The following is a 15544-nucleotide window of genomic DNA, read 5'->3' on the forward strand; positions in this document are numbered from 1 at the left end:
ATGATATTAAATCAAACATTAATAACTAACATATGTAAATACCGTTTTTCACTAAAAGGAGCCAGGGCTCTTTGGAGAAACGGCTGATTCCTGAGCTGGGGCAGGGAAGATATAAAATGAGCCTGTTGTGCTGGAAAGTAAGAAATCACTCAAAACAAATGAAGGAGCCGTGTCTAAAGGACACAGGAGCCAGCCTGAAGAGGGGCTCCCAAAGGCCAGATTCGGGACAACTAGAGCATCAAACTCTAATTAGGACAGTGATAAATGATGTCCTGTTAAGTAAAACAGGACTCCATAAGGGTTTATATGGATTTATAAATCTATAGATGGATAGATTAAGTAATAAGCGGGGAGGAGCTCTTCTTTACTGCAGAATGCCAAGCCCCAAATGATAAATGCACAGTCAGCGCTGAGGCAGGAAAACTGCCATTTTGACCAACATAATAAAGACTGTTTCAAACAAGAACCATCAATGGAGATTAAGTCTAGGGAAGTGTGGGGGAGGAATGGGATCTTTACATGATCTGAAAGCATCTTCCAACTGATGGTCGACTAGTCACAGGGAGAAAATGAGTACAGACTGGAGAAGTTGGCAACACTCTCTCAGCTGATCAATATCACTACCCCGATGAAGGTCAAAGCGGGGCACCATGGGCCTCTGGATCTGGTGCCTGAGAAGACACGTCACCTCCGTGGGATCTGGACACACAAGCAGCCTGGACAGAATCATGAGGAGATGTCACACAAATCCAACTTCAGGAATGTTTTTTAAAAGAGCCAGGCCTGCGTGTTTCAAAAATGTCAATGTCATGGAAGATCAAGAATGGCTGAGGAACTGCCCCAGATTTAAAGACTGAAGGGGCCTAACAACTGCATGGTGCACCATGTGATTCTCTACCGTGCTATGGGGGACACGTGGGACCACCCAACAAAACCAGAATAGGAACCGCAGACTGGGTAAAACACCTCATCAGTGTTAAATTTCCTGAATTAGGTAGCTATGATCACGTGCAAGAACACCCCTGTTTTCAGGAAATACAGTTTTAAGGGGTAGAGAGCACTTACTGTCAAATGGTTCAGAAAAAAATAAATACATTTCACAGGGAGAGAGAGGAGAATAAAACAAGCAGAGTAAAATGTTAAAAGTTAGTAAATCGGGCAAAAGGTGTAAAGGGAATCTTTTGTATTATTCATGCCACTTTTCTATAAGTTTCAAATTATTTCAAAATACACTGACAATGGAAGGCAAATGTGTGGGGGCTGAGGTGACTCAGAAAAGGGGGAGCTTCACCTGCAAATCTTCATTTTCAGGCAAGTGGCTGCATCTTACCTGTCTTCCTTGATAACATCAACAAAATGGGCATCCGTTTTCTCCCGGATGTTCTTGAACCTCAGCGGAAGGAGGGCTGACTGGTCCAAGCTCACACCTGCCCACCTTCCCTTCTCTTGTAAGATCTCACACAGGGAGGTCTGACTGTTGGTGAGCTTCTCCTCCGGGGGAGGACTCAGCAGTCCGTTTTGCGTTTTGGAACTGGGTCCTCCAGAAGCCTGTGTTAGGATAAGCAGGTGGGAGCAGACACAGAGGCTGAAGTGTGGGATGCAGCAGCACTATCCCCCATAACGCAGCCCCCTGAACTGCGCCCTGCACACCACAACCTGCACCTTTGGATCTCTGCTCTAACCCGAGCGCTCTGCCTCTCTGCCGGTCTGCTTCTCCCCATTCCCCCGGCTCCTCCAAACACACCTCCAGGCGCCCAGGACAGTGGTGTCATAGGAAGAGCCGGTAAGGAGGTCAGGGGGAAGGCTGAGGCAGGAGTTAGGGAGGCTCCCAGAGTTTCCTGACCACAGAACCAGCATTCCAGAAGTGAGGAGGACTCGAAGGAAGTGCAGGGGCGGATTCAGGGAAAGGAAACCCAGAGCTGTAAGGGCTGCGGCTTAAGAAGGGGGGTGACTGATTTGCATTTCTCTAATAATCAGTCACCCCAAGCAACCTAAATGTCCATTGACAGATGAATGGATTAAAAAGGTGTGGTACATATATACAATGGAATATTACTCAGCCATAAAAAGGAAAGAAATTGGGTCATTTGTAGAGATGTGGATGGACCTAGAGTCTGTCATACAGAGTGAAGTAAGTCAGAAAGAGAAAAACAAATATCGTATATTAATGCATATATGTGGAATCTAGAAAAATAGTACAGATGAACCTAGTTGCAGGGCAAAAATAGAGACACAGACATAGAGAACAGACATGTGGACACAGTGGGGGAAGGGGAGGGTGGGATGCTTTGGGTTTTTAGGATTGACATACACACACTACAATGTGTAAAACAGATAGCTAGTGGGAACCTCCTGTATAGCACAGGGAGCTCAGCTTGGTGCTGTGATGACCTAGATGGGTGGGATGGGGCGATGAGAGGCAGGCTCAAGAGGGAGGGGACATATGTATACATACAGTTGATTCACTTCGTTGTCCAGCAGAAACTAACACAACATTGTAAAACAATTGTACTCTAATTTAAAAAAAAAGAAAGGGTGACTGGACACAAACGACGTGGAATGACCCAGCATCATGCAGGTCTGTGGGCCAACGACCCAAGGATGAGGATGACAGATTTGCACCTCCCTGGAGAGTCGCCTGATTCAGAAGCTTGCTTGGAGGCTCCTGGGTCTGGTCTCCAGGCGAGACTTCTTTGCACTGCCCTTGCTGCTGGCCTAACTCAAGCCCTCCTCACGCCCCACCTCTCACCCTAAGGGTTCCCCTCTTCTCCTTCCACATCCACATCCCACCAGCCGTTGAGTCCAGCTCCCAGCCCCACAGGTCTCACTGCCCGTCAGGGTATCCCATGCAGGTCAGCATCCACCCTGCTCTTTATCGATCTGTTCAAAACCCAGAGGACTCGAAAGTATGCAGTGGTGTCACCCAAGAGGAGTTGCCCTTGGAACTGAGAAGCTGACCAGACAGGATGTCCCCTCAGGTGGGTGCACCAGGAGAGGCACTGACAGGGACCACAGCCCAGAGCGGGTTACCTTCATGCTCTTCTTGGGCTCCTCCTGACAGCCATTCTGGACTGCTCCGCCTTCGGCGCCAGCTTCCAATTTGGGAGCAAACGTGATTCTGCACGATGGGCAGGTCTATGAGAAAAACACAGACCATAGGAGCTCACTCAGGCAACATGACCTCACTACGTGATTCAAACAAGTCAGCTGCTATTACAATTTGCTGTCACACAGAATGGCGCAACCAAATGGAAGGCTTACCAAACCACTCAGGATGAGTTAAAAATGAACTGGCTGGGGCTTCCCTGGTGGTGCAGTGATTAAGCATCCGCCTGCCAACGCAGGGGACACAGGTTCAAGCCCTGGTCCATGAAGATCCCACATGCCGCAGAGCAACTAAGCCCGTGCGCCACAGCTCCTGAGCCTGTGAGCCACAACTACTGAGCCCACGCACCAGAACTCCTGAAGCCCACGTGCCTAGAGCCCGTGCTCTGCCACAAAGAGAAGCCACGGCAATGAGAAGCCCACGCACCGCAATGAAGAGTAGCACCCACTCGCCACACTTAGAGAACGCCTGTGCACAGCAGCAAAGACCCAGTGCAGCCAAAAAAAAAAAAAGAACTGGCAGCATGACAATGGAAAACAAACCACACAAAGACCTATACGTGAATGTGCCCTAACAGCTTCTACTTTTAGTAGAAACAACTCAGATGTCCATCAGCAGATGAATGGATCAACAAAATGGGGTATATCTACGGAACGAAATATTACTCAGCTATCTAAAGGGATGAAGCACTGACACACATGACAACATAGATGAACCTTGAAAACTCGTTCAGTGAAAGAAGCCAGACACAAAAGGCCACATATGGTGGGATTCCATCTGTATAAAATATCCACAAAAGGCAAATCCACAGGGACAGAAAGGAGATTAGTGGTTGCCAGTGGTGAGGGACACAAGGGAATGGGGAGTGACTCTAACCGGTGTGGGATTTCTTTTTGGGGTGATGAAAATGTTCTGACCATGGTGATGGTTGTACAACCTTTCAAACATACTAAAAACCACCGAATTATACACTCTTAAAGGGTGGATTATAACTCAATAAAGCTGTTGTTAAAGAAACTAGCCGCCAACCCACACTCAAACACTAAGCGAAGCTGTTCTCATAAAGCAGGACAATCGGAGGGACGAGCTTACAGACCTAGCCCTTCTTATTCATTTGCGGGAATTAGCTGACCTAGAAAAGACAGGCAAGACTCAACACTGCCACATACAGTACAACACAGGGAATATAGACAGTAGTTTACAATAACTACAAATGGAGCATAACCTTTAAAAATTGTCCATCACTATATTGTACTTCTGTAACTTATATAATATTGTACAGCAACTATACTTCAATACCAAAAAAAAGTACCACCAGGGATAGCAGAAAGGGCAAGGCTTTCATTTCTCACAAACCAGGGTTCAAATCCTCAATTCCTTACTTGTTGGGAGACCCCTGTTCAAATCCCTCACCTCGGTTCTCTCCTGTGTGAAATGAGAGTGAAAACACTTTTCTTGAAGACATATTGTAAGTATTTATGAATACGCATGTAGAAAGCCTAGCATTCCTGGCTCTCAGTGTATCCTTAATAAATGTACTCTTATTATTAATATGATCTGATCTGATCAACCACCACTGAGATAGCAATTGACAGCATCCAGGGGAGAAGACAGACTTATTAGGTTTCAAAAACAATTTCCTACCATAAGAATCGTTAAGCACTGGAATACACTGTAGGAGGCTAGATACTATTTCAGAAATTTTAAATAATAAAATTTAAATAAAATAAATGTCACTTAGTGCCTTAGGGCAAGGATATAACCCAGATCACATACTAAGTTAGATTTCAGGCCTGTACTGTATTCAATAAAAGAAATAAAGATTCTAAAGAGTTGTGTTATTGGGGAATCTGATGCAATGCACCCATTAAATTCGAATGCTCATATTCATTCAAGAAGTGAAAATATACGTGCCAAAAGAGCTGGCCAAATCAGGGAGTATCATGTCCAAGCAAACAGCAGTACCTAGGTAAAATCTGCTTGTAGCTCGGAAAAAACTGGCATTATTAACAGGGGCAAGATGCTCTAACTGTCAATGGTATACAGTAAAATTATCTTAAAGCACCTCTTGGTATTGACTGAGTTAAACTTCAGAACATGTTGCCAATGGGGCCAATGATCCTCTCAAATGGAAAAAAAAATCCACTACCACACACATGAAGTGACCCCCACACCCCCAGAAAAAAGTGCATGTGTCCCCATGACAGGCCAGCAAGATTCCCAAGGTCCTGCCTAGCAGGTATGTGTGTGTGTGTAAATGGCTTTGGTGGTGGTAGCAGTGGCAGGCTTGCTTCTCTAGGGGAACACAGCCTTTTCAGGGGCCAACTGATGGCCCAGGGGTAGGATGGATACAGCCTGGAGCAGCAGGGGGGGTGTGGAGGGTTGAGACCCTCTGAGACAAACCCTTAGGCTCCAGGGTCTGTCACCAATCTCGTAAAGACACGATGGAATAGTGAACAGATTCTCTGACCACTTTTCTTTTCTTTTCTTTTTTTTTAAGTCTTTATTTATTTATTTTATTTTTGGCTGTGTTAGATCTTCGTTGCTGCGCACAAGCTTCCTCTAGTTGCGGTGAGCAGGGGCTACTCTTTGTTGGTGGTGTGCAGGCTTCTCATTGAGGTGGCTTCGCTTGTTGTGGAGCATGGGCTCTAGGCGCACAGGCTTCAGTAGTTGTGGCACGTGGGCTCAGTAGTTGTGGTTCACGGGCTCTAGAGCACAGGCTCAGTAGCTGAAGTGCACGGCCTTAGTCGCTCCGCAGCGTGTGAGATCTTCCCGGACCAGGGTTCGAACTGGTGACCTCTGCATTGGCAGGTGGATTCTTAACCACTGTGCCACCAAGGAAGCCCTCTCTGACCACTTTTCAAACTTTAAGTCTAGAGAACAAGTGTAACACAGTGATTAAAGGCACTGGCTTTGAAATCAGACTGTCATGGACTGAATCCTGGTTCTACCACTTAATAGTATGGGAATCTCTCTGAGCCTCAGTTTTCTCCTTTGTTAAATGGGATTGTATCATAAGGGCAGAATGAGGAGACACATGTAAGGCCGGTCAGAGGTATTTTAGATCAGCTCTAATCCCAAGGCATTGACCTCCTAGAATGCTGAACTGAGAAGGATGATGAGGCCTCGTCCTAGCCCCGAGGGAGGGGACCCATGGGGGTTGGTCATGTCTGCCATGGGTGAGGGCTTGCGTGTGTGAGCGTGCGTGCATTTGACCACACTTGGCTCCACACACGCCTGCAGTGTTGGGGAGTGCTCAGTAAACACTGGTCCTTAACACTGAAACATCTGGTCACTATTCTCTCTGGTTCTGAAGCCGGTGCATACGATCATTTAAAGTCCTTGATCACAGACTGGACAGGCACTGGGCATCTGCTCTTGCCCAGCCCTGTGTTTTCAGGCATCTCTTGGCATCAGCTTGCTCCTAAGTATCTTCCTCTCCTCAACTACACCTAATGCACTTGAAGAACAGGCCATCTGCTTCTTAGGAATTCCTCACAGTGTGCTGACTTTGCATATGGATGATGTTTCATGCATTTAGAGCCACAAATATGCAAAAGTGACTCTCAAACCTATCGGACACCAGAGAGCATACACCCGCTGCAAAGGAGTCCCTGGAGAGGAGTCAAGGCCACCCCAGTCAGACACTGCATTCCCTCTCTGAAAAGTCTTGGCTGTGAAGGAAGGCGTGGGAGGGCCAGTGGGGACTGGGACTGCCCGTGGGGACCGGGCTGACCTCAGGAGGCCAGGGGCAGGGCTCTTCACAGATAAGCAGCTCAAGGCTACACCCTTTCGGCAAACAGAGGCTGCAGGGCCTGTACCCCATTCTAATGCACGTCCCGCAGAGCTGCCCACAAAAGAACTTCAGGGAGCAAGGACGTGTGTTGTCGGAGCCCGGATGCTCACAACGGTCTAGGAGACTGCTCAGGGAGCTCCGGGGCTCACCAGGGTCACACATCAAGTGTAGAGCAGGATCCGTGAGCAGGACTCCTAATGGTCTGTACCGTGCTCACTCTGCACACTCACAGCAGCTTCATCCAGGGAGTGGGGACCCAGGGGTTGAGGAGGATGCCAGCTGTGAACCCAGGCCCTCCTGTGGCAGGGTGGTTCCTGCAGCACAGGGACCCAGCAGCAGATCATTTCGTTGTACTGTGAAGATGTGGCTCTTTGTCATTTTGTTTCTTCCTCAGCTACTTTCCTTTTCTGGGGGAAAATGTAATGATTCTGACTTAAAAACAAATGAAACAAAAACCTTAGAGAAATCTGTCTGCCCTGATGGAAACTTTCTCATATCTCGACATTCCCTCGATCTGTAGGGGGAGCCTCTTGTGCTCCACGGGGGTCCCGCCAAGCAACGGTGGGATGGTGGGTGGGTTTGTCCACCCCCTCCCCCCAGCAACTTTCCTTTAACTATTTTCCAGCTTCGTTTTAATCAGGTTAAAATGTCTCACATACTGGTTTTTGTCAAGCAGATACCTCTGAAATGTTTGCCAACCCATTAAAGGCCCGTCTCTCCCCCTGAGCAGCTGCTGTCATCTCAGACCCCAAGAAGCCCTTACCAGGAAAAGGGGTTCAGATTCTGGGGACTCTGGGGGGTACGCCCAAACTGAGCAACTGACTTGCAGGGCAACCCCTCTGCAGGCACAGTGGGTCAAAGCTACTGTTCTAATGATAGCGGCTGCCATGATGTGGAAACACCTCAGTGTCCAGGACGTGCCAACGAACACTGTCAGGTCCTTATCCACGCCATGCCCACGGTCTCGTGCACCTGATCTCCATTAATCCTCATATTGATGCTGCAAGGCAGAAGAGACTGTCAACAGCGGGGGTCAGGCTGCGGGGCTCCTGGCCCCTGACAACCATGCAGCCTCTCTCTGGCCTCCTTTCCTGGCACAAAGAGGACCCAGGAATAACCCTGGCACTTTGATCTCCTCTGCCTTGTTCCCCTGAAGTGACCCAAGCAGTTATGGTCACCTCCTGGTTCCTTTAAGTGGCACCACTGGACACTGGCACCAAGGGAGCTTCACCAAGACCAGCTAAGGTCTCCAGGACAGAGGACTCTCCGAGCCAAGGAGTGTGCTGGCTGTTGCCTGGGAAACCCGAGATCCCCTGGAGAACAGCCAGGAGCAAACTCTTCATCTTCCCGGATTACCCACACTTGCCCCCATCTCGGATGTGGGCTCTGGAGGGAAGATTTATAATGATTTCTCTAACATGCTTGGGTGCCTTTGCATTTGTTTTTAACACATTTCAACACATCCACCCTACATCCTCTTCAGAATACATGGCACTGAGCTATATAGTTTTTTCTTCAAGGCTATTTCTCTTCACAAGATAAATCACTTCTAAGCCAACAGCTGTCCTTTTTTCATAACTGTCAAGGGAGGGAGCAGGGAAACCTCTTTTCTGAGAAACGAGGAAACATCAGAAAAGTCCTGCTTTGCCTAGTCAGTCTGCTGAACATGACTACTGAGCGAGCTGTCCTCAGACTAGGAGGAGCATCCCTTGCTTCCCAAACTCAAAACCCAGGTTGAACATGGCAGACAGGAGCAAGTAGCCAGAGGACATATGACCTACTGAGGCCCATTCTGAGTTCTAAGCTCTTTCCTGTATTACTTTGTTTAGTCCTCAAAAGCACCCAGGAAACAGACATTGTGAGTAGCCTATTTTACATAAGAGGGAACTGAGGCATAGAGTAAAGGGACTGCCCAGAGTCACAGTTAGAGAATGGCAGGAGGACAACGCCCTTGACCCCAACCACATGTGTGACATCTCTGCGTGAACAGGGACAGCCTGCCGTGCGAGGCAGAGGCCACCCTGGCTGTGACCTGCCACAGGCAGGCCAGGCACCCTCTCCAAGCTAGAGGATTGGCACAGGCATTCACACTCCCAAATAGATGATTTCTGCTAACAAAATCCTAGAGGAAAGTAGAAGACGGATATTAGAGGAAAATAGAAACGGTAATTATTACAGAAAAAGAAAGGCATCCAGAAGCGATAGGAACAGAAAAGTGGACAGCCTGCGAATACTGGAGGCAAAACAACAAACAAACAAACAAAAAACAAACAAACAAACAAACAAACAAAACACACACCTGTAAAAACCAGGAGCAAAATTTCTAAGCCACAGAGTGTAGAACCACTGAAACCTCAGATTCCTGAGCCCTAAGTGACCTAAGTGAGTTTAATAATCGAGGCTGATAAGGCAAGAAAAGTGTCACAGTGGTGTGGTAAAGTTCCATCAGAAAGTCAAAGGAAGAAGATATTTGGTATTTGGGGAAATTTATTTCATGTGCAGTAGTTTACTACCTGATGATGTCAATTAAATGAGCTGGACTAACCTTTCCATTTCAATTCACACGTAATATATAACAATAAAAACTATATTTATATTACATAAAAATAATATAAACACAATATTTTATACATATGTATTAAAATGTTTTATTTTGAAACAAGTTTAGACTTAAACAGAGTGGGAAAGACAGTTCAGAGAGTCCCCATACATCCACCCCAGCTTCCCCTAATATTACTTAGCATCTTATATGAACCGTGGTCCAGTTACCAAAACTAAAAGATTAACACTGGCACGGTACTATTAACCACGCTGCAGATTTTACTCAGATGTCCTTTTCCTGTTCCGGGATCCCAAGCACATTTAGTCTCCTCCAGTCTGGGACATTTTTGAAGTGTTCTGGTTAGGTATTTTGTAAAATGTCCTTGAATTTGGATTTGTCTAATGTTTTCTCACGAGTTGACTGAGGTTTAGGATTTGAGGGAAGAAACCCACAGAGGTGATATGCCCTTCTCTGCATGTAACACTGGGTGGGGGGTGGTACATGATACCGCTGGTTTTCTTAATTGTGATGCTAACCATCATCATTTGGTGAAGGTGGGCCCTGCTAGGTTTTCCACTGTTGAGTTACTATTCTTCCCTTTATTTTTTGGCTGTGCCGCATGGCTTGTGGGATCTCAGTTCCCTCACCAGGCATTGAACCCTGGGCCATGGCAGTATAAGCCCGGAATCCTAACCACCAGGGAACTCCCTAACTATTCTTCCCTTTAAAATGAATAAATATCTAAGGGGAGATGCTTGGACGCTATGCAAATGTCCTGTTTCTCCTTAAACTTCTATCTGCTGATTTTAGAATTCAGTGATGGATCTTGTCTGTAGCACTTATTACTGTGATGCTCTAAAGGTGATTTTTCTTTCTCTCACTCCTTCTACAATCTATTAGCTGGAATTCTTCTATAAGGAAGAGTTGTCAATTTATACGTGATGTGCTTCCTCCTAATTGAAGGAAACACACACACCTCTCAAAATATAGACACAACTTGAAAAGTCCTTTTTAAAAAAACTTACTTTACATCCAAATTTCAGAGCCAGCCTTCAGATTACTATTTACTTATTTGTGTTGCAGCTTTATGGATATAATTCACGTACCATGCAACTCACTATCTAAAGTCTATAATTCAATAGTTTTTAGTATAGTCACAGAATTGTGCAACCATCAACCATCATCACTATCAACTCAGACAACTATTTACAATAAATACTTAATGTCTAAACTACACACGTGCACACACACACACACACACACACAGAGGGAGAGAGAGAGAGAAATAGAAATCTATTACTTTTTCCATCTATAATAAAGTAAAAGGCCCTCACTTCCTCAAACTGAACTGACTAAGCCCATTCATAATGATTTTACATACAAATAACAAGGAGATAATAGAAGTGATCATTTTCTTAGAATCATTTAAAAAGCCATAGTGACTTAGTCACAGAAGGGTGTTCCTAGGGCAAGTGACCCCAAAGGGAAAGTATAAACCTTGTGAGATAGGACAGGCCCTCTCTGAATCCCCCCACGTGGGTGAATCCACTTTATCAGCCTCATTACCAACTGTAAACAGGGAGAAACACCCCATGAGCACATGCTCTGGCTTCTGAATAAGGGATTAAGGCAAAAGACTAGCCAAGCAGGTGCATCCCAGGGAGGTCTTTCAGGGATGACATAAGATGCTCTCACAGCTCATGTGGTTCAATGATTAGGATGGATGTGATAAAACACCATCCACATCTTTGGTTTGCATTTCTTTGCTCTTTGCAAACATGTCAGCCTGGCTATTTTTATTGGCATGCGCAGTCTCCCTCCATCCGTCACCCACAGGTTTCATGATAAATGAGCAGCAGACACCACAGCAGGGCTGGGGCCACACAAAACAGGTTGCACGTGTGCCGTGGCTACATCCCTTACAGCAACGATTAGCTGCAACAACTGAAGGACCCCCTTCAGCTCAGCGCAAACAGGGACCTTCCCGAGAGACTCAGTGACTCCTTGTGGGCGAACCAAACAGCGCCTCCACCTGCTCCTGTCCTCCCTGCTCCTTCTGCGGTCAGCATACACCACTCCATGCGGACTGAGTGAAAGTGCACTCCAGGGTCAGCTGAGCTTCTCCAACCCCAGCATTCGCAGCGTGACTTCAGTTAATCTTCATGACAGCCCTGAGAAATTGCCATTTCCCTGTGGCTTACAGCCACGAGGTGACCTGTTCAATCCCAAAGCCAAGGCTTTGTGATGGATCCTCAGCTTTAGGTTCCAGCCTTTCCGAGGCACCCAAGCCACCTTCCATGACACTGACGTGGCAAGGCCTTGTCTCTTTCCTTGGCTCCCTTCTTGCCTCCTCACCCCAAACCCTCTGGTACCTCTGCAGCTCAGCCCAGAGAGCTGAGTGCCACCGTTCTGGTGGGATTCCCCTCCCCCTAGTATATGACGTCAGGTCCTTCTTGAGGAGCAGCTCTCACGAGCAGCCACTCAAGAAGTCAAGGCTTAGGTGTGAAGGGTTCCCTCTGACGTATGACATCAAGGCCAAAGCCCTTGACCTCTGCCATCACTACTGCTTCTTAGCAGGTCATCATAGTACTCAGACTATTTATGAAATATCAGGTGGCAATTGTCCAGCTGTGAACTGGGAGATAACTTACAGACACACAGGGTACGTGTGCCAGGAGCAGAAAACAAGTGCTTCATGGGTATCACCTTGGTTCTGCCCAGGCTTCCAGTTCAGCCCTCAGTCTAACTCTGCAGAGCTACATGTCTCTGCATGTCATTAAAAAACTAAAAACATAAGCCAAAAGAAAGTCGCAATTATCTACTACATGCCAGGCACCATGCAGGACCCTTCGGAAAAACTTAAGTTATGTAACAAACGGGCCCTGCATTCAAATAGATCAGAGAAAGGGGCGTAAGAAACATAAGCAAGTATTTCAGGTTGCGTATGTTATAACCAAGCGGTACAGACTAACTGAATTAAGGCTTTAGAGATGGTGTGGCGGCATCACTAGCTAGAGGAGTCACAGTAAACTAAGGAAGCTGCACAGTGAGAGAAGAGGGGAGTTTATGGGGACGGGGAAGCGATCGCACTGCAGGCAAGAGCAACAGAACCAAGCCTCCATGGATTCACTTGATGAGAATTTACAGAATACCTTTCCTCTAATTCCTTGGTTCTTTCAAGGAATTAAGGAAACCAAGGCCCTCTAAAACCGAGTTCTCCTGCCGAGTTTATGATTGATCTCTCTGTCCCAAACTTTATTCTCTTTCTCGTCCCCTCTAACCTCAACTCTGTGCTAACTAAACACTCCTCGGCCAGAGTCAGGTGACTAAGATGGCTATCGTCAATAACATCGCTAATGCACTAAAGTGCTGTTGTCGATATCACTGTTAAGGTACAAACTCAGGTTGTTTCTCCAGGGCAAGATGAGCAACAGACCCCCCGATCCATGGACCACCTGGCCTGAGAATCGTAAACCAGAGACATCCTGACTCCCAAAACTACGATTAAGAAATGTCACAGAAATGTCACAATACGATGATTAATCCCAGCTTCACTGTTCTTGCCCCCTTTAACTCAAAGATCAAGCTGGAGTGGATCTGAGGCTTGTCTCCCACTCCTTTGCTTGGTGCCCTGCAAATAAACCCTGACTTTGCTGCAGACACCCACTGTCAGAGTTAGGCTTTCTGCACTGTGGGCAAAAGAGCCCTTTTGCTTGGTTACAAAACTCCTTCCACTAGATAAGCACACCCCCAAAAGGTACAGCTTGAAAGAAGAAATCTTTGGTCAAGAGGCCAGAGAATGCTGCATACCACTTCCCTCTCTGGAGACCTATCCATGCATGTTAGCATGTTAAAGGCTCTGAGAAGGCCTGCAGTAAAGAAACCCTTTCAGTGTTGTTTAACCCATATTGACTTGAACACAGAACACTTTTTCTGTAATGGACACCCATTTCCATCCTGAGAAACTTCTGTTCAAGGGAACCTACTTGGGGAATCCTCCTTAGACCAGGCCTCTTACACTGGTCAGGGCTTCTAGCACTGGGCAGGGGGAGGAGGGAGATGTGGGGAGACAGAAATCCCCATGGGAGTCAACGTTTGTTGGCTGCAGCAGCAGCAGCAACAAAGGGAAAGAAGTCTGTTGACAGAAAGAGTCAACAGATCCTGGGAAAGGAAGAGGAAGAACTCGTCTGTGATCCAGCGAATCAGAACAGCTCACCGTGGTGCAGACAACATGGAACAACAAACCAGTGGCACACATGAGCCACCAACACACCTGTGGGATAAATCTCCTCAAAGAACCTGGAGCAAGAGACTGCGATTTCACTTTTGTATTGTTAAAAAACTATTACTTGAGGGAAGGCCTTGTATGTCAGATTATAATCTATGTAATCTTTAAAGGAGACCTCAGTTTTCTGCCTTTCAAGTCTAGGATGACAGTTCATAGCAATTCACTTGGTTCCCCGGTGCTTATGCCTCTCAGCCGCCTGCCCTGGCCCGACCTGCACCCAGGAACCAGGGCCCAGAGCAGGGTTGTGAGGAGGGACCCCAAGTGGCAAAGTCTGGCATGGAGACCGGGCCTCCTATCTCCTCATGCTCCTTCCACTCCAACTGTGAATCCCAGGAACCCTATGCTTCAGAGGCATCCCTCATCTCAGATGTCCTGTTATCCCCCAAACACCATCAAAACACCCCCAAAATTATACTTCACATCCACTCATCTTTCCCTCCTGGAAGGAGCAGAAAGATCCTTTTTTTTTTTTCTCAAATTCCTTTTGGTAAACACAGTTAACTTCATAGATCACAAGATTATTTGGAAAATTTATACATGGCAATAGAGTATGCTAAATAGTTTTTGCCCAACCAGATCAAAAACAAATAAATATATAAATAGGTTTACGACTAGAACAAGAAATGTTCCACCGGGGGGTGGGGGGAGAGAAAACCTTCTTAAGGCAATTTAGCACAGAGTGCCTGTCATTAACACTGCAGGTGTGTGATACAGTGAGGTCCTCAAGGGCACACGCCCTCATGGATAGAAAAACACACACACATCACCTAAAGTGGCATGCAAATACAGCAAAACATTTATTTTTGGCTTTGAGCTCTATTTCTCTACTTGACTACAGCTCAGTTAGAAGCCTGAGGAAACAATTTCTCCCCAAATAATAAGGCCGTATTTGGAAGCCACGTTTTTGTTCCCCTCCCCACCTAGCTCTTCCCGGCCCGTGTTTGGTGGTAGCCTGTGAGCAGGGGGCTTCTCTTTCTGACTCCTGCAAGACAGCAGCCCGGGCAAAGAGTGCAAGCATTAAGGAAATTTCAGCTACATGCGCTGTTATGCGTGTGCCAGAGAGCACGGGGAAGGACAGGGTCAAATACCCTATCCTCAACAGGTGTGAGTTTACCCTTCCCCACTAGGGGCCATTGGGTCATGTCTGGAGACCTTGGTTGTCACACTGGTAAGAGAGGGTGCTACTGGCATCTAGTGGGTGTAGGCCAGGGATGCTGCTCAACATCCCACCATGCACAGGATGTCCCCTCCACAAACAGTTCTCTGGCCCAACATGTTGATGGTGTTGAGGCTGAGAAACCCTGCACTAAGTGAACAAAGCACACGATGAAAACGATATGTGTGTGCTGTCCACAAACCTGAACACAGGAACCGCACACAGTGCCTGGATGAGAGACACCATGAAGTCCAACACAGTGAAATAATCTGGACACTGCAGCCGAGTGCCACATTATGATGCCTTCAGCTGAAGTACCAAGATCACAAGCTTTCAACTGTTAATGATGTGGATAGGCAGGAATGTACTGGATTACAGCCATACCAATAGGCCATTGTCCTGACCAAACATCACTGTGTTATTTAAGAGCACAAAACAGTGATGTGGAACTGTTTTAACTGTCTCTTTCTTTAAAAAAAAAAAAAAAAAAAAAGGAAACGGCAAATATTTAAACTGTAAAAATAAACAAGAGTTATCAGTGGGGGAACTAAATCAAATGTGAAATCTGAGGAACAAGTCACATGCCAGAGTGATTTCGCATGCCCAGGGTCCATCATGTTAATTCCCTGGTAGTTTATTGGGACAGAAATGCACTC

General features: G+C 46.6%; 1 protein-coding gene across 1 annotated transcript in view; it reads right to left on the reverse strand.

Annotated features, from left to right (window-relative positions):
* Positions 1–15544, reverse strand: part of ADCY9 (adenylate cyclase 9) — a 122654-nt gene that overhangs the window by 29106 nt on the left and 78004 nt on the right. The window contains exons 4-5 of the mRNA XM_059037423.2: positions 3031–3135; positions 1331–1548 (exon numbers count right to left, since the gene is read on the reverse strand). Coding sequence (XP_058893406.1) covers positions 1331–1548; positions 3031–3135 — 323 coding nt within the window. The remainder of the gene's footprint in view (positions 1–1330; positions 1549–3030; positions 3136–15544) is intronic.

Source organism: Kogia breviceps, chromosome 14 (genome assembly GCF_026419965.1).
Source record: "Kogia breviceps isolate mKogBre1 chromosome 14, mKogBre1 haplotype 1, whole genome shotgun sequence".
NCBI classification, from domain to species: Eukaryota; Metazoa; Chordata; class Mammalia; order Artiodactyla; family Physeteridae; genus Kogia; species Kogia breviceps.